This window comes from Fringilla coelebs (genome assembly GCF_963513975.1).
Source record: "Fringilla coelebs genome assembly, chromosome: 2".
NCBI lineage: Eukaryota > Metazoa > Chordata > Aves > Passeriformes > Fringillidae > Fringilla > Fringilla coelebs.
The window spans coordinates 15264599-15290369 of NC_140029.1; the positions used below are offsets into that span (position 1 = coordinate 15264599).

Here is a 25771-nt window from a genome sequence, read left to right on the forward strand (position 1 = left end):
TTATGTATACATTTCTTTAGAAGATCAGCTACAAAATCTTAGTGGCTTCCTCCTAATATCTAAGTGATGGCCACCTACAGCCACATTCTTTTTCAGAGGCTGTTTTTCACCATCAGATATGAGGGAAGGAAGAGGTAGCGTTAACAGATTCAAAGCCTGCTTTAACACATAGTCATCAAATGTGTGTGTGTGTGTGTGTGTTAACATAAAACACTGTGCCTAGGCCACACGTGAATTCAGTCTTACATGAGGATGGCACTGACTTTGGTAAAGCCTCCACCTGTAATATCATACAGATAAAGCCAGAGGTGGAAAATACAGAGATAAATTTCAGGCAAAACGTATTTTGGGGCAGCTGTGTTTATTGAAGCCTTTAAGTAGAAGGATCCTAAAGCAGCAGCCAAGCTAACAAAATCCTTGCTTTGTTTATCACTAATATTTCTGGCCCACGTTAAAAGCTACCAGAGCTGTGTGTTCTAATCCTAGGAAAAAGCTTGCCTAAATAAAAAGTGCCAAGTTGAATCACACTTTATATTCAATAATACACTATTAACAACACGGTTTTGTTAGCGATGCACTGCGTTTATTTTCAAGCACTGTAAGAAGATAATTGCAGGCAAAGGAGACAGTTCTTTGTTTTCCCCTAGTCTGCATTTAGCCAGCACTAACACGAGTTGTGCTTTCATTAGCCAAAATATATTCACAGTCACTGAAAGAGCCACAAAGAAATCTCTGCATGCCTGTAGAGATTAGGAGAAGTGACACAAGCCTAGGCATCCCCTCCCGCAATGAGAGGCCACAGACTGTCTTCAGAGATACCCCAACAGAAACAGCTCTAATGGAGTCTCTTCTGGCAATCATAAAACAAGAACTTGATGAAGCTGAACTACACAGAGTAATAGCTTGTCAGCAGGTGTTTGAACTAAAGGTGGTGGGAGCTATTAATAGACATCTTACCTGCTAATTACTTTTCTGTGCCTTAACATGACAGTGTGAGTGAGGAATTGTAGCTCTTTTCTTCACAAGCTGACAAGCAGCAGCTCTACTCACCACTGAGGAGTTTTGCTGGGTATTTTTGAGAGAAGAGCCAGCCTGGTCCCTCTGCAAGCCCATCCTTGCACCAGCATCCCAAGAGTAGGAAGAGAGTTCACAAACCAAATGTGAAAATAAAGCAAAATTTTCTTTAACTAGCTTGATCAATGTTCAGTAGTTGCGTTCCCTGCTTCCCTCAATCGAAAAACCAAAAAAGTTAAAATTTAGACCTCATCTCTTTGCTGTGTTAAATTCACTTGATTCTTGATGGCCGGAAGTGCATCTGACACTTTTAGCACAGCTGAAAAGTAAAGTGTTCCAAACTCAAACAGTGCTAACTAATCTCTGCTGCCTTAGACAGACTCTCTAGAAGATGCCAAGACTTTAATTTATGGTATTTTTATACTGCCCATTGCGAGTGCAAGGCCATCTCAGCTACTTAAATAAGCCAAGCTCAGGTCTAAAACAGTACCATGTGCAACACAGACATAACCACAGTCCCATTAACAAATCCAGAAATCCCTTAGAACAGCTGTCTTGATCACAGCTTTTATGCAGCCATGAATACCTCGATGTCTCCATGTCCAAATGCTGTATCAAGTTCAGTGACACTGTTTGACTCTTACAAACACTCCAAGACAGGGAAATGAACATATGGCCTCTCTGCCTACCTTTCCAAATCACTGTGTCTTTTCTTCAGCCCAGAAAGCTGAAAACCTTGTGAAACAAAAGGCATGAAAAAATACTGCTGAAAACCACGTGCAGCAAAAGGCAGGCAGACCAGTGTTCAGTTCTGCTGAAGAGACCCAAGATGGGAACTGAAGGTGCTACTGTAATACTGGTGCTTGTGGGCAAGAAGAAAATAAAAGCAGTATCTTCACCAGTCAGGGGAGCAGATAGCAGTGCTTACATTGATTAATTTCTGCTGCTTCTCTGCAGAAGGCAACCATGACTGTATAAACTGAAGAAGGTGAAGGTTTATTTTAATTTGGTAAATATTTTTGTAACACACACGAACAATATAATTTAAAGAAGAAAGAAAATGGCAACCTTTTGAAAGGACAAATTTTATAGTCTAGATAGCTGTACTGAGCAATCAATTATGTGTAAAGAAGTGCAACTTCTCAGTTACATCTGATATATCAGTAATAAGGATAACTATCACAAGAATAAAATAGTAAGTTTTCTCTCCAATGCAATAAAAAGTAATTTTTCACTTATTCACAGGAGTTTTAGGCAAGAATAGCATATGGCTGCTAAGAAATGGACTTAAGATCAGCTCAGGTGAGTTTAATTCTTCTCCTCACTATCTTTTGGTGCTTTCATCTTCTACACCTAATTCTTGAGTATCCTTTCTGTTTGTATTATTTATTTGCTTTTAAACAATCGACCTGGAAAAGTAAAGTTCATAGGGTCCTCATTTCTTGAAAAGCCTGAGGAAGACTTTAAATGAATAAGCAAAACAGCATCACAGCGATGCCACAGCACATGGCAGTCATTTCAAAACAACACCTGAAAATTAGTGGTGGACAAAAAATTCACCAAGGAAAGTTCCACCCTTCACCTCTGAACTTTGATTTTAAAAATTAACAAAATGGATCTGAAAACTCATTCTCCAAAACATTTGGCTGAACACATCCCACAAAGTATGAGGCAGATAGCTTACCAGCCCAAAGCTGCTAGCAACTGATATCACAGCTTGTCATATGGAAGGTGCCTTATGTAACTTTATACCTCATCAGATCTGCCTACAACATATATTTCTAACGGCCCTTCCTCCAGCGTCTCAAAATGTTAACACTAAGGTTATCTCTCCTTCAAATAGCTCTGGCATATGGGGTAATTTAGAAGTGCACAACACATGATCCTAACATATCTGTTTCTTAAACACAGAATAAGCAGATAAGGACAGAAACCCAGATAGCTCAAATGACACTTCTCATTTACTGCAATTATTAAACACACACTGATTAAAAGGCAAACTGTTTCAAAGAGTATAAATATTTGTCCTAAATGTTTAAAGTCAGAAAAACACTCAGGTGCATGATACTTCTAGCCTTGCAGAACCCAGGAAAGATGACTATGAAGTCATCATCATTATCTCCTTGAAAAATGCCCTTTTTTTTTCTATACCACAATCAAGGAACACGTCACAAAGCCAGGCCCAGGCCATGCTTTGTAGCACTAATAGAGCAATTATATAAACTATTCTTCTTTCTCTTATCCAGTCAACAGACTCGGAAAGACCAAGTGCTCATTACTTTTTTGTTTTTTTTACTTTTTCATGTAATCTAGTCTCTAGCCTGCCAAATGCTCTTATTTCTCCATAATTTGAACTACCAGTTCCATATCCAGTTACATGCATTTCCAAAAGTCTTAAACAGCAAATCAGCAGTTCAAAGTAATTGTTTGAAAAAGGAAATAGGTATTGTTATGAACACACTACCTTTTAAAAACATTTTACATTGTAACAGCTCTTTTTATCCAGTCTGCTTTTAACTGGGGGTTTACAGCTTCATAAATGTCTCTCCAAACCTAAGCCAGACTATGACTCTATGAACCAGGGCATGTATTTCATATTCTCCCAAACCTGCAAGCAGTCCAAAGGGGAAAAAGAAAAAGAAAAAAAAAAAAGAGAGAGAGAAGGAAAAGGAAAAACAACAAAACCAAAATTAAAAAGTATCTGGTATCCCTGACTGATTCTTGAGGCTGGTGGGAAGAAGGATGTTCATCCTTTGCATACAGACATATTTACTGCCTTTGGCATGCCATGAGGTTTACTGCAGTTCTGTGTAAAAGATTTGCTAACACATTTTCAATGTGATCTATATGAGCTATCAGAAACTCTTTATCTCCTTAGCTTTATTGATCTGGTGATGGACTTCAGGATTTCCTGCACTGCAGTTAGCTTAGCTCAGGCTGAGGACAGGGAAGTATATGATACATGATATATAAGCAGAACTTTAACTTGCAATGGGCAATAGTGAAAACAGTAAGTAATTTTTCTGCTATGAGCATTCAGAATACTAATAGTAAATTCCACCTTCAGTACATATAAATCTCCATTCTGAAATGAAACCTACTTCATTTAGCACCATAATGATTAAGTCTAATATTCACTGTTACTGACAAAACAGTTTTAAGATCTGACTAGTGATAAGTGCAAAGAAAAGTATTTAGGTGTGAGAAATGGCAGGAAGATGAAATTAAGATAAAAGGCATAATTCTTAAGAAGAATCAAATAATTCATGGGTAAAGTAGGTCTATTTTTTACATTCATTTGCATATAAATATTTTGTGTTAGTGCTAAGTGATAAGTAATTTCATGCTGTTAGTGCACACCAATGTTTTCTCTGCCAAATAATAATGCTATTTCATATGCTGCAATCTTCTAGCTTTACAGATTCAAATATAGTGTGCAATAAATTCCTGTACAGCCATAGCAGATTTAACTAACTAGGATGAAACTAGTACTGAAACAAGTATGCTCTATCAAGCAAAATCTGTTTTGTTTTATTTTTTAACCAAACTCTATTCTACACAATTTAAGATTCCCTGAAGAATTATTTTGCAAATTCACAGGGACTTCATAAAGTTCTTTTTTAATTAAAAATTTGAAAGCATCCAGAAATTATTTTTGAAGCTTTTCAAATATTCTTATAACAACACATCTACTTTAGGATCTCTGTTTAAAAATACTAACAAAATCAAATTAAACTAATTTAATATTCATGCAAACCCAATGAACATGATATTAAGGAAAGCAAAAAAAAGAAAATCTCCATCTGGCATCTCATTTATCAAGGCATTGTGGTAAACTAGATCATTTTCTTAAAGATGGAAGAAGTCATGTTTGGCTGTGCAGTCATCAGTCTTTGCGATCTCCAAGCAGCGTGTAGTGTTTTTTGGGAAAAAATAGTTATACCCAGTTTCGTAAATGAAACTCCAACTCCTGACAAACAGATGATGGAAGAAGAATTATGTAATTTCTTTGCTTTCTTCACGCCAGTTACGCATAGCAGGAGCTCCAAGATCCCCTGACGCATTCCAAATGTGATGACTGGTATAGTGATCTGATGGCATTATCTAAGGAATTTGTTCTTTATTATGCATTTCTCTTCTCGTAAGCATCATCTCCTTTTCTTTCTCAGTTTATTTTCTACTGGCATTGTTCATTCACATTCAGTTTTTAAAGCAACCATCAAAGAAACAAGGCTCGTCGCATTTTGTGATGATGAAGCCTACTACACTGCTGTTTGTTTAATGATGAAATGAAAAGCAGTGTTAGACTAGCTTCACCCTCACACACATACTGAAAAGGATCAGGTTGAGGCTAAGATCTTAATGGTAATTGTTAGAACTAATGAACAACTGTGTATTTTATTACCTGTGAATAGTGGAGAAACATGGCACTCAACTCAGTAGTTTCTCCTGTATCTCTAGAGCTGGACATGTAGTTTCTCAGACTATCATTTTCCACCAGTTTTGAAATGTCAATTATTTCGGGTGATTTTGTTAGTATGAATAAAAATGTCCATCCACATCAAGTAAAAATCTACCTGCTGACACCACCAGCGTGACTGCATGTCCCAATTTAAACAGAAAGACAAGAACAGGAGATTTGTCTTGCTGGAAATTAAGTAATGCTGCCAGCATATATCCATCATGGTGGCTTCTCAAGGTTTTTCACCTTGAAAAACACATGACAAACTCTTAGCAGCAAAATACCATCACAGACATCACTACTTATTTCTTCTAAGCACACAGAACATTTCCTTTATCGTGCCCTGTCTGACATACGGATTTCGTAAAACACAAAGCTGAGCCAAGGCATGATAATCTATTGAACATGCTCCCACCTTCCCAGTCTGAAGGAGAGAGGGAAGAGATGAACTATGTTCATTAGATTGCCTGCTCGCTCCCAGAACACGTTCAGCTCCAGTGAAGGTATGCAGGATGTACACCCCCATCATTACCAGCAAGCATGACCTATAACAGCAGTAGCATCTGGGCAAAAACTTTATTCCTCCTTCCCTGAAGCACCACAGGAAAAGAAAACCTGTGAATATCACTCCCTGAATGCTTGTTCTGCTGTCAAGAGCACAGTATGGCAAGCTGGCAGCCAAGAGAGACTCTACTAAAGATGGATAGAACAGACCACCATTCGTCCGCTGATCAGCTCACAAACACTGGAGGATCCATTTGTTGCAAGTGCTGATGACAGGAGGCGAATAATGTGAGAGACCACAGCCAGCCACCCACCCACCTTCTGTCAAAAATCCATAAAGAACATCCTTTAAATAGGATGTGTTATCAATCATAACTGGCTCCCAACTCTTACTGTGGCAGTTTGCATGTTTAGCACAGTCCAACAGCCCCCACTGGTGCGTCCCCTGCACTCTCCATACCTGCCAGATATGCTTGTTCAGGCTCTCCACCTTCCCCTGTTAAAAAAATGCAGCCCTGTGAATTATAGGCATGCAACACAAGCATCTGGTTTGCTGTTTGCCATATCCACAGCTGGCAGGGAACTGCAAGAAGAAGTGTGCCCCAAAAAATATTGGGAAGGGGTGTCAGGAATAAAGTACATCAGCAATCAACATTGCAGAAACTTTCCTAAGTGACAACAACTCTGCGTTGGAAAACTCTCCCCTGCAGAGTGGGAACAGAGATGGGAGGGGTTCTGTCCCCTCACTTGTACTCAATGCCAAAAACTGTTTAGGCGGTCACTCACTAACCCAGAGAGAAAGGGGGGAGAAGCAGAAGCAACAATCTTTTAATTTTTTAATATTTACTTTTAAATCAATTTGGGGTTAAGCTTGCAAAGCATAATTAACTTTACTATTCATAGCCCATCATAACATCCATCTTCTCCAGCATCCAAAGAGATGTTAACTCATTTGGATCATGTATTTGTAACTCATGCTAAGTTCTATCATGAAACCTCTGTCAAACTCCTGTGAAACAAACAAACAAAAATATCAGATAATTAAAAAAAAAAATAAAATCATAGCCACTATCTGAATTAGCAGTTATCCTGAATTGGAGAGTCATAGGCTTAATATTCTTCTAAACAATGCAAGTAATATTAAAGTCAAATCAGAAGAAAAGACAAGCCCTACCCAGGACAGACACTCACAGATGCAAGAGAAAAAGAAAAGCCAGTAAGTATAGGACCAGTCCAGCCAAACGGATTGCCTCTGAATTAAATTTTCTAAGAGGTTTATCTGATTGGTAAACAATAAATTCAAATTAAGTCCACTAAAATCAATATAACAATAACATTCAGTATCCCCGAGGAGCCATCGGGAGCCAATTGTGAGACTGCAAAAACCTCATCTTAAATTAGAAGCTGTGATCTGAACTCATGCCACTGTGTTTTAGCAATCTTCTCTAAGCCAAACTCAGAAAAGCAGACAATACTGTATGTGCAACAAGAACCAGGAACAGAGTCTTGATGCAGTCTTAGCCTTTGCTAGAAATCCTTATTTTATATTCAACTTGGTTCCATATACTTTTTCCTAAGATAAAGGAGCTACAAAGACAAGTTGTACTTGTTTGTCTGAAGATTATATCTGTAATTACATACCAAAGAAAAAAGAAATTTTAGCTAGTAAACAAGGGGTTTTTTCCCTTAACAGTAATTTATTTTTCAAAGAGCCACAATCTGTTTCTCTGTGTGACTGGGAAAAACGGCCATTGGTGCTCCCCCTAACTTAAGACTTTATCTTTCTCAGTTAATTGAAGTATTTACTTTCTTGTTTTCTTTTGCACTGTCTGATAAGAAAAGTACTTTGTGAATAACTCTTTATGTCCCCTTCTATATCAGTAGCATTTTTTTAAGATTGCAACTTCCTTATTTAAAAAACAAATTGATGAGTTAACTTATTGCACTGACTCACGCTGCAATGCTACTAGAAACTGTATTCTACCAAAGATAACCTGTGTTTAAAATCAAATGTTTTCCTGTATGAAAAAGCTTTCTCCTTTTTTAAACTTTTTTTGGGTATGTTTTATTTTTTTCACTCTCTCCTTTTCATTACACTTCACAATACCCCAAAAATGTAACAACAGGGTATTCAGAAAAGCTGCTGCATATGGAGAACCAACAAGCCCTTCTGAAGAGCCTTTCAGCCTACAGTCTTTGATTGCCTCTCCCAGGATTCAGCTTTCTTAAAAGCTCCTTCTGAGGCTTGAAGAATAGTATGTACTAAAAACCCACAAAACAGCACCTTAGGCAGTGAAGTACATCTTAACAGAGCTATTCACAATCCTTTCTACAGTGGAGAATGCTGTGTGCCCAATCTATCACTAATCTTTACAGACATACACTAGAAGTTCATAAGGAGGGTGAAGTCAGCACCACAACCCTCACTGAGCAGATAATCCTAGTTATGCACGACATGACCTGACTGAAAAGACCATTACAAAAATCCTTCCCTATGCCCTATCAAAAATTTATCTATTATTTATACATAAGATAATTACTTCAGTATTAAATCCTTTCAACTGTGAAATACAAGCAGCTCTGTTTCATCAGGCACAAAAAATCATCTAAAACATAATTTGCATGAAAGGACCAGTGAAGAATGACATGGTTAATATCAGAACATTTTGTTTGTAAAGGGCAACCAACACTCAATTACACCATTCACATATATAATTATTTTACATTCCAAACCAACAGAGTCTAGTTTCTCTAGAAACTAGTGATTTCAGATAAACTTTTATTCTATAAAGACAAATATGCAAGCCCTAAATCTCTGATACAAGTTTATTTAACAAACATGACTCTATCAATAGATTTTTCCCTTTATCTTGCCCCTGGTTTAAAATGCTAAACTGTTTACACATTACAAATCAGGAGTTTCTTGAGCTGCTTAGATAAGTCTTTAGGACTAACAATTTGAGTACAGGAAGTCTGAATATGTGAACACTGTTCACCCCTCCCCATTTGCCCCAAGAAGTTTACCAGTGCACAGAGCAAGTCTACTGCTTCCAAGATAAGCTCCTGATGGCCAATTCGTGTGACTCCAAGATCTTCCAGTTCTTGATGAGTAATTCGTAATAGCTGGTCACCACTAATCTTCTCTCTCTCAAAGTTCTTTATATATTGCTGCAGGCAATCATCAAGACCTGCAACAGAAGGACAGAAGGAGGGAAGACAAAAATTAGCAACATTTTGTACCTTAGTAGGAAATAAAACTGGCCAAAAATTAAGCCAGAAGAGGATTCTTGCCCTATCTTTAAGAGAAGTATTTTAACATTAAAAAAATTTTATGTTACCCAGAAACTTGAAGATTTGAAGAGCTACAGCAGCCATGGCTTTCTTACCTGTGGATGATACCAACTGCTCCCAAACCCTGACCAAAGCCCTGAATTCTTGTAGTTTACTGTGCTATGAATGTCAATCTGGCAGCCCCTAATAACAGGTATGCTAGGGATGCCTCCATGGCATCTGGAAGGGGAGAGGAGAAAAGGGAACAATGGAACACACAGTCAAACACAAAGTGGCAGTGCCACACCACAGCGTCTCTCCCACTCCAGGGTCACTCACATATTGCTGAGACACCTGAAAGTTCACAGATCACACCAGCCTCTAAAACAGGCTGCAAAGAGCTGAGAACAAAAAAGGCAGTAGCACTGCAAATGCAAAAACTGGGCCCCAACAGCAGCAGCAGCAGATCCAGCTCAATGTACCACAAAGAGACCTGCAAGGAGTGACAGTACACAAGTAAGCATGAAAATTCACTCAAATCAAGACCTGGCTGCACTTCTCAGAACAGAGTAATCAGCAAGCAGAAACAGGCCCACTGTGCCAAAAAGCATGGCTAAAAGTGATGCACACATTTGCTCAGGAATGGCTGAATGCAGCATTGTACAGGTCCTGCTTTGGGGGGCATCCATAGTCTAACTTCTCAGTTTGATTATGAGTCAATGACATGCAGCTGGCCACACATTCACCCGGAGCAAAGAGCTCTGCAGATTGTGAGAGAATCCATCACACATCTCTGGCCCATCAATCTTTGCCCAAGACAGCCAGGCAGTATAGGGAAGCACTCATGTACCAAGGGGATTAGTAAGACTCTTGGGTATTTGGTGGTCCATTTAACATTTGTCTGAATACTTTCCAAAGGATCAACATGACTTCTACCAAGCAACAGGACTTGACAAAACTCTGAATGCATTAATTTTGCTGATTCTTGAGAGATACAACCTTTCTGAAAAATGTCTTCAAATAAACACTAATAGTGAAAAGCTCATTAGACTGGAAGAAGCCAAGAACGTTCTTACTTGCTAATCAAAATACCTGAAATATCTGAAGACAGATGGAAGATAAAAGACTGATCTGACTGCTGAGCCCCAGTAATATTGTAAGAGCCCCAGTATGCAACATAAAGCTTCTCTGAAACTGGTTTTGTTGCATTTTTGGTTCTCATTTGTGCCTTTCAGGGTGTAGCCACACATCAGAAGAGACTCATATGAGGAACATGTTGGTGCTGCAGGCAGGGATGCCCCAGTAGCAGGCCAGCCTGTGGTTCCAGGCTCAGCCTTCGGGCAGGAGTCGCCCACACTCTGTCCATGCTACACCTGGGCTTTTCATAGGGTTAAACCTCTAGAATTCACACACTAAAACTAAACCACACACAAACACGCTGTAAAATAAGTGCTCCAGTCTCAAGACACAGGAGAAAGTCCCCAGTTCCAGCAGACTTCAACCATGTCCTTCCAGAGGCTGCTGCCTGTTTTTCTGCCTCCAAAACATAGCTACTTAAAGGTCTAGGTTAATCAAGCACTTGAAGCTATTGCCTTCATTTCACTGCCTTTTCAAATCAAAAAGTTGCTCAACCCATTCTTTAGGAAAGAAATCTTAAAAGGGCAGGAGAGGCCCCCTCCATAAGCTGCTGCTTAGATCAGCTCAGCTGGTCAGAGCATGGTACTAACATGCACCAAAGCTGGAGGAGGGATTGATCCTTGTACAGACCATTCTCTCAAGAGCTGGACTCAATCCTTGTGGGTCCCTTCCAACCCAGAATATTCTATGATTCTGTGACAGGGTGAAAATTGAGCTGTCAGGAAAGAAGACCAGCCTGGCTGAATAGAGAGCTTTGACTGGAACTCAGGAAAAAAAACTCGCAGAAGGGGCAGGAAACTCCGGAGGACTACAAGGATATCCTGAGGTTATACAGGGAGAAAATAAGAAAGACCAACTAGAACTTAATTGGGCCAGTGCCATAAAGAAAAAATAAGTGTTTATATAAATACATTAACAACCAAAGGAGAGCCACAGAGAATCTTCCACCTTCATTAGAAGAGGGGAGAAACACAACAGGGAAGAATGAAGAAAAGGCTAAGGTACTTCATGTCTTCTCTGCCTCAGCCTTGAGTAACAAGACCAGTTGTTCTCCAGGGACCTAATCCCCTGAACTAGAAGACAGGGATAAGCCTCCACAATCCAAGGGGAAATGGTCAGTGACCTATTACATTACTTTAACACAACAAAGTCTGTGGGCTGGATGGGATCCACCCAAGGGTACTGAGGGAGCTGATGCTATTGCTCACTGAGCCACTTTCCACCAAATGCCAGCAGTCCTGGCTAACTGGAGAGGTTCCAGTTGACTACACATCAGCAAATGTGATGTCCAGGTCCAAGAAGCGCTGGAAGGAGGATCTGGGCAACCACAAACCTTTCAGTCTGAACTCATGCCAGGAAAGGTCATGGAGCAGCTCTTCCTGAGTGCAATCACACGGCACATACAGGACACCTGGGAGATCAGGCCCAGCCAGCATGGATTTAGAAAAGGCATATTCTGTTTAACCAATCTGAGCTCCTTCTGTGACAGGGTGACCCCCTCAGTAAATGAGGAAAAAGCTGTGGTATTTGTCTACACGGACTTCAGAAGAGTCTTTGACATCATCTCCCACAGCATTTTCCTGGAAAAACTGGCAGTTCATGGCTTGGATGGGTGTACTCTTGGCTGGGTGGATGACTGGGCTCCGGGAGTGGTGGTGAATGGAGTTAATCCAGCTGGCAGCTCGTCACAAGTGATGCTCCTCAGGGCTCTCTGTTGAGGCCAGTCCATTTTAAAATACTGATGATCTGGGTGAGGGACTCAATGTACTTCTGCTCTTCCTGAACTTAAGACCCACATTGGTTACATAGACTGCTGAATGAGAAGAACATTAAATAATCAACGTCATCAGGTATCAAAAAATGAATTACCAGTTAAGGCACTAGCAACACAAATCCAGAATAAGACATGACAGATGCACTTAATAAACAGTTACTGACAGATTGTTCTACGTAAAGGCATTACTCCTCCTCCTCCTGCTACCTAAGTATTTTTGTCATTCAGATGTAATCTAGATAGATGAATGTAGTTCCTACAGGGTGAGAAAAAAGTTTAAGAGAACAAAAATATTACTGACAATTGTTTGACTCACCAATATTGTAAAAATTACAGCCAGGAAACAACAAAATAATTCAAAATAATTTAACCATATACTGGATGACGTTTTCAGAATAGCTTGCTACAAATATGTCTCCTTATTCCCTGAACATCCTTTTAAAGTAATTTATTTCAGTCGTATTTCTGAATTAGAGAACAACTCTTCTTTTTGTAAACAAAACTGTGCACAGATGATGATGATGACGATGACAATAATGGATGACAATAATGATGATAATAATAATAGAAAAAGGACAGCATTCCTCTCCCACACCTTTTGCCCCCAAAGCCACAACACATCCGGACAGCCACTGCTGCCTTCAAATCAACAGGAGGGGAGCTGCACAGAATGAGCGTTCCCAGCTGATGATACCATTAACTTGGGACAGGACAAGATGTACCAAAAAACACCAGGTGCCTGGAGAGGAAGCTAAATGAAAATAACAGCTAAAGAGTACTGTCTTCTCCTAATTTTCTGCAAGTCCAAAATCCACCCAACCTCTATGTAGTTAGCAATTTTTCTAGCTGCCAAGGGCTGCTCTGCTTCTTCCCCTCTGTCACCCAACCCCCATACCACAGCAATTCCAGCAAATGACTCAGTTTAATGCACTACTCCCTGTTCCTGGCCATGGGTGAGATTAAGACTGTAGTGCATCCAGCACTCCTGGATATTTCAAGAAGTGGCCTCGGTCCAAAAGCCAGGTTCATGATTATGTTCTGGATATGCAAGGCCCCAGAATATATAAAAACCAGGTTTTGTGGTGTCAGTACACAAGTAATAGTCTTCTAGTCAACAATTCTGTTCTTCACCCAAAATAACTGTAAGATTTTTCGAGTATATGTAAAGGCACAGGGGTTTTAGTAGTAAGAGAGGTAAAGCACGACACTCGTCCTCTTAAACGGTATGATGATAGTCCTCTTCCTTTTAAACCTACTCTTTAAAGGAAACTATATTCTATGACCTTTTTTCCTTGAAAGATCCCTGGTCTTGAGTTCCAGCAATAATACAGAGCTCCAATGATGTCAACATGCATCCCTGCCCCACACTGCTTTTCACCTGAGCTTATCAACCATGGAGTCTGAATGCAGTCCAGACCCCTGTACAGACTCATTACCTGGCCCGTTCGATTCATGCCCACAAGAGCAATGAAGATGTTAATTATTACACTGCCCATCTTTGTTAGCTGGTGTATACCTGAGGTGTTGTGTACACAGATGGACCATTCTGGGCACTGACAGAAAAGAAACAACTCTTCCCATTTAATCTTAAGCGAGCTCTACCTCACTTGTGGGATTAAATACATAAATACCAGCTAGAAAGTAAAAAATGCTCCTCCAAAAAAAACTGTACAGAAGATTCAATGCTTTAAATACAAAAAAAAAAAAAAAAGAAAAAAAAACTCCTCTAGAAAAGTTTTCTTGCAAGTAGAGCATACTGGAGCTGTTTTTTTTTTCCCCAACTCTGTCATTGAGTTCTACTGTGCATGGGCTTATTCAGAGTTCATCAAACTACTAACAATTTTTAACAGTTCTGTGGTAACTGAAACTCATATAAGCCTCTCCATGTAATATATTCAAGGTTCTGATCTCAGTCTGCTACTCCTCTGCAAGCAGCTCATACTTTTCTTCCACCTCTAAGAGACTAAAAAATATTAAAATAAGCTCTTTCTATGGCTAGATCTGAATAAAATCAGCTGCTCAGATACAACTCTAAAAACAGAGGCAACTAGGTAGAATATTCTTCCCCAAATTGGCAGTAAAATAATTTTTCTTCAAGGTTGGGAAACTACAGTGGAAATAACAGACCTTCTGTCCCTATCAGCCACCTTTTCAGTTTGGGTTAAGGAAAAGATGATTAACATTACAGGTTTAATTATCATACCTGAAACTTTGACAAGGGAGCATATTTTTCTACCTCCCTGGTATATCAGAGTGAGGACACAAACTGACAACTTCCCCGAGCACCTCCTTGTTCTGTAAACACAGCACCTACTGAAAAGCAGTGACATACAAACAATCCATGGAATAATTTTGCATGGGAAGGAAAGGCACACAGCTTTACTAAAAAACACCAAACAAACCAGAAACAAAATGAAATCTCCAGGGCTTTCTTTTTTCTTTAAATATAAGGCAAACAAATTTATCTTTCAATCTGAACAAAAGGAGTACCTGAACTCCATCAGCTTTTATACCTTAACAAACACAAACTCAAGCAATGGACTGCAGCACAGAATTTACCAAGCCATCAAAAAGAAAAGTAAGCTAGAATGTAATATAAACTGGGTGTGCATATATGTAGCACTATCCCAACGCCTTTCCGTACTGCAAACTATTATTTGCAATGCTTTTACCTAAACTAGAATGATGGAAATGACATCTCAAAAGTTACAGTTGTTTTATCCCCGCTCAGCATTAAATTTAAGCCAAGTATTCTTAAGGACTGACAACCTTTGAGACTGCACATCAGTCTACATATGTTCCAAACTTGAAAATTCAACCAAGTTCCTGGTAAGTTAAAAAATTTTGCTATGACCTATGCATTTGCATCTAGGCTTTACTAATCCAGGGCTGATAGGCTATTAGTCTATTCACTTTAATTGTACAAAAGTACAAGCTTTAGTTATGCCAAAGAGCAAGGCAACCAAGCAGAAAACTACTGCCTCTCTTCCCCTTCCACCAAGAGAGCTGTTCCTGGGCACAGACACTGCTGGCAGGTCACAGCAGGCAATCATCCCCGCTCACATTTTCTACCCAGAACCAAAAGATGAGAGTCAAGACCAAGAAACGCCAGTTTTTCCCACAATCTGTACATGGGAGACAGGCATTTGGAAACTCTCCCTGCCCCTCAGTCCTAATGTCACCACAGAAAGCAGGGGCGAGCCAAGCCAGCCGCCTCCCACCTGAGAGGCAAAGATAATTTTCCTCTGCCCACGGAAGGGATGCTCACTGCTTCAGGGTCTACAGCACCTCCTGGGCTTCATATGTGACAAACAGATGTCACAGTTATTAGTGCCAGAAGACAGTGCAAAGAACAGAACGTTTTAAGTGCCGTGGATGGCAAATGCCTACTGTGAACATGATAGCTGCAAAAAAGTAATGCCCCATCTCTGAGGAACCCTGAGGAAGGAGGTTCCATGAACCACCAGAAGCAGCTTTCAGTACAGACTGAAAAAACATTATGATACATTTGAAACTGGTAAAAAAAACCCAGCACATTAATTGCAGGAGCATTAAGGAATGGGTACTGGATTAATGAAAAAAAGAATTGCCAAATGCCTAAATTACAGCAGTACTTGCAAAAGAGGTGGACAATCAGTTTATGCAGTGTTTATCTGTAATTTCAGGTGAAAGCCCTCTGTAAAACATATCTGTTCTTCACTCTGTAAAATTATTCTGTCTCTCACTCCCTTCTCTCACTCTCTATGACATAGAAGAGTGAAATAAAATTCCAAAACATTAAAGAGAAACATTAAAAATTACCAAGAACATCCAAATAATTATTCCTTCAAGCATAACATGTGTTTCTAGAATATAGTATAAGATTACATGTTTTCTATGTGCAGTTAAGTTTAACTGTATTTTTTACTAAGAATTTTCAAATGTTCAGTCAAAACATTAGCTGAAAGGTACTGCTAACTAAAAACGACTATTTTAGATAATGAAAGAGAAACACAATTAAAAATTCCACTTTATATCCACTGGGTATATACTGCTTCTAGAAAAGCATGTTAAGTTTGTAACAGGAAGAATGCAAAAGAAAGATGTGATCATGAAAAGCAGCAACATAATTCAAATTCAGCCTCTCTTGACTTGTTGTTCTTAAGGTCCTTGTCAGGAGGAGGACCTGTGGTTGGTGAGTGGAAAGCACAATCAAACAAGGAGATGGCATTACACTGGGCAAGAGCCTGGGAGTCAAAGAGTGTCTTTGTGACAGCAATGGATCAAAACAGAAACCTGAGATGAAAGATGTACTGTCTCAAGTCACTATGAATTCTGCAATTAAAAATTAAATCCTGCTCAAGGAATCCAACCGTGAAGGATCTGCTACTTCTATGCCTACAGATGCATTCTCTTTTTGGGATTGCCCTCTTATAAGACCTGGATATATTAATTGTATGACCATGTTGGCAATACATAGCAATTTTGTTCATCAGAAAATTTAGAGAAATATCAAGAGGGTGTGGATCACACATGTCTCATCAAAAGCTCTACTTTACAAAGAACTTCACACTGTCCAATTTAAAAGTGTTCTATTGAAAAAAGAAAACTAAAGGAGACAAGAGAAATCAAAAATGTACATGTAGAACAAATTATAAGCATGACTTAAAGATACACAAGACCACATTGGGTGCTGTGTCCAACAGGGTTTATTTTAATAAAATCAGTTTAGACTACTTATAATCAGATTTTATAATACGAGCTTAATATGGCAAGCTAGACTTGTTAATTACAGGAATAATATCCATTCTGTTTAGCTGTCCATAAATATAATAATTTATATTTCTCTGTGTACTTTTTGCTTCCATTATGCCTATCTGTATAGCAAAGCCAAATCTTTACACAACTACATACTAGTTTTGCAAAGTATTTTAAACCTTAAAACATGGATAACACTGCAACAACCAGTGTCAAGCTTTATTTCTATGAAATTCAAGGATTAGTATCCCTGATTACCAATATTGTTCTCAGTGTAAGGGGTTATAATTATTGTTATATTTAGGACTTTTATTATTGGATTACAATGAACACATTGTTCAACTACAGCTGTGGCCTTTGCACATGAGAATTGCTGAAGTGTGCTGAAAAGTTTGTGCAGCTGATAATGGCAGCAAAAATCTCTTTGACAGTGGAAGGGAGAGCCAAACAACCCACAGCATTATTAAATATCACAAATCCCTCAAATGAAGCAAAATGAAAGGAACACATTCACTTACTCTGATAATCACAGCACCTAACTGCAGCGGCCGAGGACAGCCCCAGTGGGGCTGGGATGAGAAAGTGTGCATTCACTTTTATAGTAAAATGTATAAAATGACAGCTTTTTAACTTCAAGGTTAGAAGTTCAGCCCAATAGGAGAGGCATCTCAGAAATAACTGATCCAAAAGCAGAAGTTCTCCAAAAAGTTATCCAAGCATTAAGATTATAAGACTATAAAGACTGAATGAAATAGTCCCCTAAAATTTAAAAGAGGAAATGACATTATTTTTTCTTACTTAAGTCTATACCCTTATGATTTTTGGAGCAGAACTGATGACAGGAATGTACCATCAAAGCTTTGCAAAAGCAAGAGGCAAAAGTGACATTGGCACTTTACATATAATAATATATTTTTATGATCCAGGCTTATGATTTTTAAGAATCCAGCCAGTCTAGCCTTATTCAGGGTCCCACAATACTAGAGACTGAACAAAGTAACATACAAGGAGACATGGCCCTGACCCAAGAAGCTCAATGTACTCCTCTTTTGCCAAGAAATTCACGCTGGCTAGCTAATAAAGACAAATCCCTCAACAGCTACTTTCATTTCTACTCTGCTTCACATTGCAGTTTTCATATTCTCACCATCATTCTCCCCTTTTTTCACATGTACTCTAGTTTGCAGAGTACCTCAGGAAAGAGAAATCTCCTTGGGTCCAATCAATGTTTAACTTCTTCCTCAAAGTACCACATTTCTGCTCCAATTACACAAATAAACTAGAATACGCTGCAACTATCTTAGCATACAGGGATTTTTCAACCAACACTATAAAATTAGGGATCTAAATACCATTAACTAACACCTATTTGATTTGTATTTCATTAAATGTTAAAATTTCAAATGCTGCAATTTTTCTTCTCTAAAATGATTCCTTGTACAAGAGCTGTCTGCATCACTACCACTGTAGGGATTTAATGCTTCCTACAAATTTGCTATCACACATCCACCTATAAGGAGTACCTTTATCACTAATTGGCTACTCATACAATACCAAGCAATATATAAATGAGTACAACAAAAGGTTTTTCTCAGCAGTGTCCTTCTGAATTTAGAATTTCTGGGGGCTAGAACAAAGCAACTTTATAAGACTAAAACACAGCTTATCCCCGAACATACAATATTCTGGTATCAGCACACACTGGTTTACACAGGAAAAACAACTGACCATCTAATAACAGCATGTGGCTTTGTTACTTCTGCAACACATCTCTCTAGCAAGCTCATCTCTCAATGAGCACTGATGACATTTTAATAGGCTGAAGGGACTACCACCAACACAGCAGCGCCAGAGATGGAAAGGACCAAAGCAAACCTGCCCTCCATCTGTCCCAGCCCTGGGCTACAGCAGCACATCTCTGAGCACAACTGCACCAAAGTGCTGCACCTGCCCCCAAACAATTTTGCACCAAGTAACAATGACAAACTATCAAATTCCCCAATATTACTGTAAGCATTGAAATGCAACCACCATATTCCCTAAGGACGGCAGGCTTTGTCTAAATAGGTGTGGTATTGGCTTCTTCAACAGTTTAGAAGGGGCTAAGTCTGGAACACACCCTCAGGATTTAAGATATGAAAGCCTTATTTTCCATAGCTTTTCACTGTCTCCCATGATTATTTGCAGCTGTGCTTCACACCATACAACCATAGAAAGTGCAAAGCCATCAAATGTGCAAGCATGCACCAGGCAGGACAGGAGGGAAATTTTCTTCAAACTCTGAGTGAACTCCCTCCCATTCCTTTTTCCTTCTCACAACGCCCATGCATTTCCCAGGCTAAAAACTCTTTAGAATGAGTTTGTACAACTCAGCACAGTGTGAGACTTGGGATGGTTTTAGAGTTGTGGGCAGAAGAAGCTGTGCATCCCCCTGCACATGACAAAGAAACATCTGTAACTTGAAACAACTGGTCAAATACTTCGATATGTGTAGGAGTGTCTTGAAGAAGAACGGGAAAGCTATAATTCTAATATTCATCACTTCATAGACAATGTCCAAGTAACCATCCCACACCTCTGGAAAATATAAATTAATCATATATTAAAGAGAATAAACAATTATAATATGTTAGACAGTCAAAAGATGTTTCTGTAAGCCAAGCACACCCCTGACATTAGCCAAGTAAGTAAATAAGTACTGGTTGTTGTTTCAAATGCCTTCCCATGTTTGCATTTTTACAGTGTGCTCTGGAGCAGCCACCTGAAACACACTGTTGTTGTTACACGACACTAACAACTGGCCTCCTCATCTTCCTTCCTCACATGGACTAATATATGCTATTATACAAAATAGTCAGATAACCCCTCCACAGTCTTTATTAGTTTTTCACCATGAAAACCAGCTTTGCTGCCAATAATTCATTATGCCAGAATCCTTTCGGCACAAGCTGGAACACTGTGTCCCCGAAGAAATAATACAACAGTTGTTAAAGCTTTCCTTTACCTCTGTACTTTACAGTCTCCCACTCACTGGAGAAATCTGCTAATGGTTCAAATAAGGCTTCAAGATTTATTTGGTCATATCTTCACAGAGGGTCTGTGGTTTTGATACAGCCCAGCAGCATGGTTAAAACAAACCAATTAATTTTGCAACAGGAGCAATTCCGTAGTTTTGCTACACTTACATTGAACCTCTCTCTAGAACAACAGAGGACAAAATGCTAAGTTTGGTTGGGAGTACTTATACAATGACTTCATCTATGCTTCAAATTACTCTTCCTCTCCTTACATTTGATTTTCCTTCTATGACCAGCAAAATCATCCCATGTCCATTGGCTCTATCTGCCTCCTCTCAGGAAGGATTTCAGAATTAAGAGAGAACTCGAATGACATCAACCATAATTGGACAGAATATGTTCAAATTACTTTAAAAACAGTCCTGTAAGTACAGCTTTATTACATATGCACAGATATGTTAAGAAGTAAAAACATTTTGGTTTTAAGCTTCTTGGCTAACACAATCTGCCTCAAACTATATCCAAAGCAGAGAGCTTTTCCTAAGAGAATAGGCAAGGATAACTTTATATTTGTGCTCTTCCCCACTCTTCCTCTCACTCATTAGAAGTGAAGAATACATTTCATCATGTAAAATCTACAACATGGACTGCAAGCTTGTAAAGTGGAAATGCAAACCACACAACTGGATCATGGCAAAACGTATCTGTTGGGTTTTGTTTTTCTTTAGCAATATGCTTTCCAAAATATTGTTGTCACTTTTGCTGAGGTTTTAAATACATAAAAATAAAAAAAAATAAATCTGTTGAAGTGACAAGTAAGCTACACTTTAGTTAGTTAGTTTCTCATTTTACATAATCACTTGCTTGTACTATTTATCCATATGAGCAAAAAGCTGTAACTAGGAATTAGACCCTTCAAAGACTGAATTAATCTACAGTGACGTATTAGTCTCTTTCAAGTCCTGTCAATGTTACATTCCCAGGAAAGCGAAATGAACATTCACATGGAAAGTAACATGTGCACACACAAAAATAATAACAATTTATTTTTAACTATTAACTGTGTGGCACTAAATTAATGGTATGAATCCCTCAACTTCCTTCCCAAAGATAGGATTAGGTAATTCATTAAGTAATAGTATTACACACTAAATATATTTGTGCAAAATGCTGTCCTTTAGGGCCACTAACATTTTATAATACAGATATATACACAAATATTTACTTCACCCATTCAGAGGCCTAATGCTGGGAAATCCTATGAATAATCTGAAATTCCTGCACTTTCCACTCTTGCGAGCAACACTGACAACTGTCTGTGGGGAGGTGGAGGATGCACACCACACTCACCCTCCCAAGCAATTCACGTAGAAAGAGGCCAGGAACATCACAGAAAACATGCTGCCACTGAGAGCTCTACTGGTAGAGAGCTCTCCAGAAGGCAGCACAAGGCACAGTGATGTTCTCCTGCATTTCCCTTAGCTGTACTGACAAACAGCCCTGCCCCAAGGCACGTGCAAGGCACGGGAAACAACCAACGCTGAGCTTCAACTGCAGCTCTAGTTTATTGCAGCCACAGCTTATCAGATAAAAGGAAAAAAAAATTAAACAAAAACAAAACGAGTGAAATTTTACCACTGACATAATTTTGAGCTTGCCTTTTCTTTCTGTGATCTTCACCCTTTATTCTGCAATAACTCTGACTGGTAGAACGAAATACTTATATCAGTCAGCATGGGATAAAGTGCACCGATTATGGATATTCCTGCCCATTTCCAGAAGACATCAGCAGGAGGTTTATGCTAACTGCTGTTTCCTGTGCTAGCTGGAAATAGCAAACTGTAGTATACTTCCTGGTCTTACTCCATTATCTCCTGCCCATTTAGGCATTATTTATATTGAAAATTGATAAGAGAACAGTATAAAAATCCTATGTATTTTGTTAGCACTTTATCCATACCTAATCAAAAGCCAGGAAAATAAAAAAATCAAAGAAAGACAAAACCAAAAAACGTGACAGAAACCCTGAATTTTCACTCCGCTGACTTTAATAGGACTTTTTATATGTATTGATTTTTCTACTGTATGAGACTTTCCTTATTCCATATTTAACTTTTAAAACATACCTGAAGGTTGGACAGATATAATTTCAAGTAGTTGTAAAACATGAATGAGTTAATAATTGCTCTTTTGATATTAGTTCTGGCTGACTTTGCATGTCTTCCTACTTGTTGCTAACAACTGAAAGAAGTGACTGTCCCTGTTACCTGCCACAAACTTCTCTGGGTTCACTGAAAAATAACATTCTGAGTGAGACTTGGAGTGCTTTTTTGTTTTTGGGTTTTTTTTTAAGAGAAAAAAATGTCAAAGTATGAAACACATAATTTATGTTTCTCTAAGGTATGAATACGAAATTTCACCACCATTTCCAAATCCCAATCATGTATCTATCAGCTGTATTCTGATCTTGCATTGCATCAAATCCATGCTAGTGCTTGTGTTTTACTTCACCCTCCATTAAGGACCAGTAATACCTTAAAACTTTCAGTTCTTTTAGAATGTCTTTCCTAACTTGAACTATTTCAGAAATAACAGGGCTTTTAATAATAAAGCATGCATGAAGTTAAGCTCTGGTAGAGAGGAAATGACAATTCTAATGCCTAAGACAAGGTGCAATTCTCCTCATGACAGGTTCTGCTCTGATGAAGTTCCCTTCAGAGTTGGTTCTCTGCATAACAGCCAGTTTCAGAACTGTAATAGGTAGACAAGTAGAAAATTGAAAGAATATCTGATGCTTTATAATAATAGCTTACTATCAAAATTTCAACAAGTTATTGATAGAGTTTTGAAAAGAGAAATATAGGACATGCAGATTTTTGAGACAGTACTTTTTAATGAGCAAATAAACCCCAAATGTTAGGGTGAAAACTATGGGCAGAAGGACACACTGGAGACTTTTGACTGGAGTGGTTTTGCAACACACTGCTCCATCACCGCAGGCAGCCCTTCCTGCAGCCAATTAATAGGACTCATCCCTGAAGACCACTGCCTTCTAGCCAGTTGTCATGTTTTCAGCTAAAACTGCAGCATTTTCATCTGCAGTCCACTGCCACAAAAAAAAAAAAAAAAGTACTATGGTTTCTGCACAGCAATAAGAAATCAGCTGGCAACACCTGAGCACCAGTGATGCAATACTCAATAAATAAAAAACTGTAACACTCCTTTAACTATCTTGACCAAAAATTGTGCTCATAAGACTACGTAGTCAACTTGTGGTTACCATCAGATAAGGAAATCTTAATCACATGCAAAATTGCTGCAAGGACCCTAAGCACCATCTTCAGGAGAGGGGTACAGAGATCCTCTTCAGATTCCTGTTTGGAGAACCCATCTTACCACCAAGCTAGAGATTGCACAGAGACCAGGTAAGCTCCACCTACATCAGCATCACTCTCATTTACTCCTTTCCCAGCACCATCACCAGGAAAAATTCTCCTCAGCACAACTGTTACTCTCCCAGGTCAACCCACTCCCTCTCCTCTTTAGCCCCACCCTGTAATCTTTCCACCTCAACAAGAATGGAAAAAACATTTTACCCAAGCATCCATTTTTCATCCTTCTCTCTCCTGCACAGCTCCAAGGTCAGCATCTCCTGCAGCATGCAGCTTTCCTAAGTGGCAGGAGCTGTATAGCAGACTGACAAGAGCCTCAACGATTTAGCAGCTGCATGAGAGCTGCTGCTGACATTAGCAAAGCAATCCAGAAGGCATTACAAGTTTCACCTCACTGATGTCACTTGGAAAATCCATCACTAGAAATAGACGTATCAAAGACATCTTCCAAATTCCAAGCAGGCAATGTTGTGGTGCACTAGAACCAGAGAGAAAATTGTGTTTGTTCTGCATAAAAATTCAAACTGTGAGCAGCCTGTAGGGATCCTCCCTCCTTGTCAGGAGAACTGCACCTCCACCATTTGCAGACAGAATTATGTAAGCCAGTCTTTGGCAGGCAGAGCACTGCTTTGACCTCCAAGCATTCAACAGGAGATGCTGTTAATGAAATAATTTTAACCCACATCGTTGAGGTAGGGAGTGATTTGTTAACATGTGTCCCACAAAGTCTGAGCACTACATTACTGCTGGGACCATCTTCTCTGATACAACTTGACACTTCAGTCATATGTTAAGCTCTGAAGCATCTGTTTCATAATAAACTGTTATATGCTTGCCAAGAACTGAAGCACTGTGTTTTTGGATGAGTACTACTAAGTTGCAAGCCATAATTTAATACTCATCTGACATTGATGGTGACCCAACATTTAATGGAGCTTAATGCTCTTCTGATGCCACTGATTAAATTATTGCTCAGTAGTCCAGTTTCATAATCTACAATTTGCAAGGAAGCAAGACAGATACACAGGCACTGTCTCCTCTCACATCAGTGAATCAGTTTACTGGCAGGGAAAGGCTCCCTAATTGAAGTTAAAGGTAAGTACACTATGGTGCACCATTCGTCAGTCAGTGCAGAATTTTGTTCAGATGCTTTAAGCCAATTATATTATTATGAAAAAGCGAAGCATGAAGTATTCCCAAGCACAAGGGGAAAATATGGGTAAAAGCCTTGACCCAACATGTGCAATGACTTCATAACGTCCTGAGCACTGTCCAGGAAACTCATTCCTCTGGCCAACAGGCATTTCTATTCATTTTCTCCCCACTAGGGTGTTTAACAGTTTGGTCCCCACTTAGGCGCAGCTGTGCAAACAATCTTTCAGTGTTTGGCCTGATGCTATTGAATTCCATCCCAAAACGTCTCCCTTCTTTCTGTGCACAGGATGAGGAAGGCTAGTTTGGACACAGAGGATTAGAAGCTTTCACAGCCCAACTTAAATCATTAGATTCTAAAGTTTCTGAGTTTTGAAAGAATTTTACCAAATAAATTAGCAAGCTTAAATGTGTATCTAAGACAGCTGGCAGCAACTGTACTTTCTAAATCCTCTCAAAGTCTATTCCCATCTTGAGGAAAAAAAGCAAAACACCCTGTGAATGCCTAAACATTTTAAAACAATTAAAAGCAATTAAACAAAACCAATGAGAAAGCAATGTTTTTAAAATGCCTTGGAGGAGAACAACTAGAAAAAGTTTGTGAGGGTACAGGCATAAAAGACAACAAATGCTTTTTTTAGCTTCCCAGAAAGTAAACCTTTCATCTGAGATAAAACAGAGGTCCTTGCCAGTACAAAAGTAGTTTTACAGGACTATTCATGATTACATTATTTTCACAGCTACTGGCAACCCAGAAACATACACCCTCAATAAAGTAACTAAGGAACAACTACATGCAAATTGAATGGTAGATGCTAGCACAAATGCAGTATTAAAGCTGCAGAAATAAAAAAGTCAAAATCAGAAAATCCCCAGGGTAAGCTTAAGGTATATGTACCACAGCTATATTGCAGTTCTCAAATATGGACCTAATTTCTGAGAGCATCCATGATTTAACTTCAAGACAGAGAATACTCCTACTGAAACTAATGCAGATCACACTAATATTTATGTAAGTGTGAGCTTGTACCTTCTTAGGTGATAAAGCTTTAGTTCTAGCAGAAAGTTGTGGAGCTACTCACATCCTAATAATTTAATTGATATTACTGAAGGAATATATATATACATCAGACTATACATCTGTCCTGCACAGTCTCTCTCAGAAAATAATGTCATTACCTTATAGTATTGTGAAAATCTCAAAGGCATCAGCATTTGGAAATATTTTTAAAAAGCCCTCCAATTAAACATACTTTATTAGACAGTGTTAAATTACAGAATATATTCCAAAATTAATTCAGATACAGTTTTA

At 38.9% G+C, this 25771-nt stretch overlaps 1 protein-coding gene across 3 annotated transcripts in view; it reads right to left on the reverse strand.

Moving 5' to 3' along the window:
- The window catches only part of CNKSR2 (connector enhancer of kinase suppressor of Ras 2), a 204684-nt gene that overhangs the window by 159772 nt on the left and 19141 nt on the right, over positions 1-25771 (reverse strand). For all 3 annotated transcript variants that reach the window (XM_084201130.1, XM_084201129.1, XM_084201128.1), the window contains exon 2: positions 9005-9168. In XM_084201130.1, the coding sequence (XP_084057256.1) occupies positions 9005-9168 (164 nt within the window). The remainder of the gene's footprint in view (positions 1-9004; positions 9169-25771) is intronic.